Source organism: Phodopus roborovskii, unplaced genomic scaffold, assembly GCF_943737965.1.
Source record: "Phodopus roborovskii unplaced genomic scaffold, PHOROB, whole genome shotgun sequence".
Lineage (NCBI taxonomy): Eukaryota > Metazoa > Chordata > Mammalia > Rodentia > Cricetidae > Phodopus > Phodopus roborovskii.
In genome coordinates this window covers 19,698,893-19,703,415 of record NW_026126549.1, presented here as the reverse complement: position 1 = coordinate 19,703,415, position 4,523 = coordinate 19,698,893, and the positions used below count along the sequence as shown (strand labels likewise).

General features: G+C 41.0%; 1 protein-coding gene across 1 annotated transcript; it reads right to left on the bottom strand.

Annotated features, from left to right (window-relative positions):
• Window positions 1–1,364: 1,364 nt before the first annotated feature.
• Window positions 1,365–3,733, bottom strand: LOC127234036 (interferon-inducible GTPase 1). Its single transcript, XM_051200746.1, has one exon. It carries the CDS (start codon window positions 3,614–3,616, stop codon window positions 2,375–2,377), a length of 1,242 nt encoding a protein of 413 aa, XP_051056703.1. The 5' UTR covers window positions 3,617–3,733; the 3' UTR covers window positions 1,365–2,374.
• Window positions 3,734–4,523: the final 790 nt, after the last annotated feature.

Below are 4,523 nucleotides of genomic sequence, written 5' to 3'. Positions count from 1 at the left end.
GTGTGTGTGTGCACGCGTGTGCATGTGTGCATGCACACGTGCTACTACTGATCTGTACTCTTCTGAGCCTTAAGAGTGAATAGGAACTTAAGTACTAGGTGACACAGATCCTGAGCTCAGCACTTCACTGCAGCTCTAAAACATCTATGCCCGAACAGGCTACAGTGATGCTGTGGTTTCCTGTGGGACACATACCTGGACCCTTTCCAAATAGCCTTGACCTACACCGAGTCTTCAAAAACTCAATTATGTTGCACATATACTCAATACTGATCCCACTACCAGGAAAGTTTTATAAGAATTTAGTCTTCATCTTTTCTGATATGTACTATCCATGTTCTTTGTTACAAGCAAACACAAACAAACAAAGAGTACCAAATGAAGGACAAAGTCTTTCGAGTTGCAGGTTCCTCCCCAGTTGTACTGAGGCTTTTACTACTAGAAGAATGCTTGAAAGCAGGAAGAGTGTGCTAGGTATATGGGGAACTGTAGTAATCTAGTCAATATGATCATGGCTTTGGCCAGGGAGACTTTGTCTTGTTTACTTATAGTTTTCTCACAAGCTCTCAGAAATCTCCTTACACAGCTTCCTTAATGGACTGTGTTCCAGCAGTTAGTGTTTAATCACATCAACATAGAGAAAACTAGGACAATGTGAAAATTACTTCCTAGGGCCGGTGACACTGTCTACTTATGCCAAAACATTCTGTTATTATGTGTCTTTTCCTGGGAAGAGAGAAAGAAATGTCTATTGAGACCACAGAAGGGGATTATGAGAAGCTAAAGAAGAGATTCTACCCTTCCACCCATGTTTTGTCTAATGAGTCAGTGAGGTTACTAAGGTTTTATTAGAACTTTTTATTGTCCTCTGTCATTCCTTTGAGGCAGATAAGCACTTGAGGATAGCTTAGCATTCTGTGTTTCTGCTTGGTTTGGTTTTTACATACACCCCTCTTCTGACAATGCTCTGGGCAACCTAGGACCTTCAACTGTGTGTATTATGCATGCAAATCCCTACCATCTTAGGACATTACCCAGCCCCAGTTGGATTACTTGTACACCCCACTACATACAATGGATAGGATTCTCTGTCCTAACAACCCACCATGATCTACCCCTTTGTGTCTAGTGTCTATTCAGATATATCTGGGTATGGGATCGATGGGTATGATCACATGGGCAGCCTCACTTCCATATCTCAGCATCCACTGTAAGGACAAGACAACCAGTCCTCTTCAAATCATTCTTGGTTCTTCTGATCCCTGTTCAAGGCATTATGATATTTTATGGGGAGACACAAATGAACACCTATTCACCCCATCTAGGTACCCAAGACAGACCAAAGAGACATCTTTCTAGTGAGTTTATTGCATGAGTGAGTTTATTAGGGTGAAAGTTACTTATAGGAACATTGACCAATCAGAGGCAGCTGAATCACTGAAAAGCCCATCTGTGCAAAGCAATGATCCACCACCCCTGCAGTCATGGAGCCCCTGGCATGACTTACAGTCACCTCAGCTGGTCTGAAATCCCCATTCCCACAGAATGCCTTTTGCCTATATAATCTTGAGGAGTGCTTCATGAACCTGTCATGTTCCTGTACTTTCTAAGACTCGTGATTTTTTGATTTTTATTTACTTCCTGAGTTTTATTTTATTTTATATGTAAAGCGTATCCCTATTCTGGAATGCACATGTTTACGTGTGTGTGTGTGTGTGTGTGTGTGTGTGTGTGTGTGTGTGTGTGTACATACCGCTTCTGTTGGGTCTCCTCCTCAGTTAATTTCTATGTTTTCCACCAAACCAGATTCTCTCACTGGATCCAGAGCTTGCAGATCTTAAGCCTAGGTAACCAGCTTGCTCCATGGTTCCACTGTTTCTGCTTCTCAATGTCAAGAGCAGATGACTGTGACACCCACTCAACATTTATGTGGCTTCTGGAAATTGAACTCTGATCCTCCTCATACATGCATGGCAAGTGCATCCAATTTCCCGAGATTTCATTAGAATGTTTTGATTAGGGGGAAATAGTTACAAAACACTTATTAATATCTTTTGTGTATGTGTTTGCACATGTTTGGGAGTTGTATATTAGGCATGTGTTCATTCATGGATGTGTGTATGTGTGTGTGTGTGTGTGTGTGTGTGGTGTGTTCAAGTGTGCAGGTAAGGTGGAAAGAGAGTTGAAGAGGGATTTGTGTTGTTTGACTCTGTCATATTAAGAAGCATGGTACTTATCTTTAGGTTTTCCCATGGTAGAAGTGGATAGACTAGTGTAAAGAAAATATATCGGGGTGGGGGATTTATCTAGTGGTTCCTGGTATTAACCATGTGGTGTTATCATGTTTAGTGGCTGTGGGTGAGGTGAGTTTGAACTACTTTTTTGAATATGTCACTCTAAGGAGAATTTTGGCATCTTCAGTCACTGTGTCAAGGAAGATATGATGAAAGTAAAATGTTTTCCTAAAGTAAAGACCTGTGGCAAGGAGCCCACCATTAGCTGAGGCAAATTTCTCCAAATATTTCAAAAATGTTTCTCCTAATGTTTCTACTTTCTTAGTTTCCAACAAATAAGGAGATTTAATGACTTTTTTCAGTTGTTCAACAGGCACTTGAGAATCCTTTGCCATGAACTCCAGGGATTCATCATCCACTCCAAAGACGAACCGATAGTAGTTTAACTTCACCTTCATCTTCTCCACATCATCCCTGAGGATGCCCACTGCAGGAGCAGTAGCCAGAATTCCATCCTTGATGGCTTCCAACCAGACAGTCTGCTGCATAGACTCGTGCTTTTTATCAATGGCTGCCTCTGTAACGTTAGACATGGAAAGCATAAAACTGTGGCGCTTTTGAGCAGGAAGATCCTTTATCAGGGTGTCCATCAGGACCGGAAAATCATACAAAGATAAATATTGGTTAGAAACCAAGAAAATCTGTGGTGCATCCATGTTATTCTGAATAAAGTTATTCATACAGTAGCTTCTGATCCTCTCCAGGATCTTTTCTCTGTCAAATGTACGTGGTTTGGTCGTTTTTTCATTTTCTAAATCAATGTCTATCTTGGTTCTCACAAAGTAGTAATTCTTTTTCATAAATCTGATTGCTTTGGCAAGTTCTAGTTCATGTTTTGTAAAACGTGTGGCAGAAACAATAATGAAGAAGTCATACTTTTGGAATTTCACTTTGTCCAGGTAATCTTTTGGAGGAAATTTCATAGTTCCAATGCCAGGCAGGTCCCATAAAGTCAAAGTTTTGATTTTGGGGTGATTGTATGCAGTTATCTTCATAGTTGTCTCTATTACCCCAACTTCAGCAGCACCTTTGTCTTCAGATCTAACCCCCCTCAGGGCATTGATGAAGCTGGACTTCCCTGCTCCGGACTCTCCAGTCACAGCAATGTTTATTGGGACATTATCAATATTTTTTAATGCATCACTGATTACGGAGTTTGCTCCCTGAATGTTTCCTTTTTTCAGATGAAATTCTATTAAATGGGTGGTTTCCTGAGAAATGATTGTGTTTTCTGTCTTAATCTTCTTAAAATATGCAGTGAAACTGGACTCCAAATCTCCATGGCCTTCATCCTGAGCTATATCAGAGAATAACTGACCCATGGCTGTGTGGAAAAAGGGCCCTGAAAGAAGGAAGAGAGAGTGAGTTATAGGAGATTGTAGATGCCTTTGTGCTTAGCACTGTGTTCTCTGTGCTGCCGCCTCAGTTATGTTCTGATTTTAACCAGTTCCCATGTATTTATTTGTATTTGTGCTTTTTTTGTTTTGTCTAACAAGATGGAAACTATAGTCTTTCTGGAGGAGAAAACTTATATTTGAGGAACTGCCTCCATTGGATTGGACTGGAGGGGATACTTATGGGGCATTTTCTATATTCGGTATTGATGTTGGAGGTCCCAGCCCACTGTGGATGGGACCCCCTGGGCAGGTGGTCCTGGGTAATTTAAGAAAGCATTAATGAACTATAGTTGTACTTTTTTTGTCAGCTCACCAGTTCCCCAATTATAACATGAAGACTTATTATTAATTAGGAAAGGTCAGCTGATAGCTTAGGCTTATTTCTAACTAACCTTTATACCTTAAATTGATGCATGTCTTCTTATCTACATTCTTTTTAATTTAAATTTTATTTTATTTACTTTTTATTTAATTTTTTTTCCATTTTACATATAAACCCCAGTTCTCCATCCTTCTGCTTTTCCTGCCCTCCATCTTTCTCCTTCCTATCCCCCTTCACTTCTCAGAGGGAATAAGTCCTCCCTTTGGAGAGTCAACAAAACTGGCATACCAAGTTGAGGTGGAACCAAGCCCTCCCTCCCCCCTGTATCAAGGTTGCCCAATGTATCTCACCATAGGGAATGGACTCCAAAAAGCCAGTTCATGCACCTGGGATAGGTCATGGTCCCAATGACAGGACCGTTCCCAGCAGATTAAGCCACATAACTGTCACCCACCTTCAGAGTACCTAGTTCAGTCCCATGCAGAGTCCCCAGCCATAGTCCTTGAGCTC

Excerpts from the sequence above, each read along its gene's own strand:
- LOC127234036 (XM_051200746.1), bottom strand. The coding sequence starts at position 3,616 with ATGGGTCAGTTATTCTCTGATATAGCTCAGGATGAAGGCCATGGAGAT.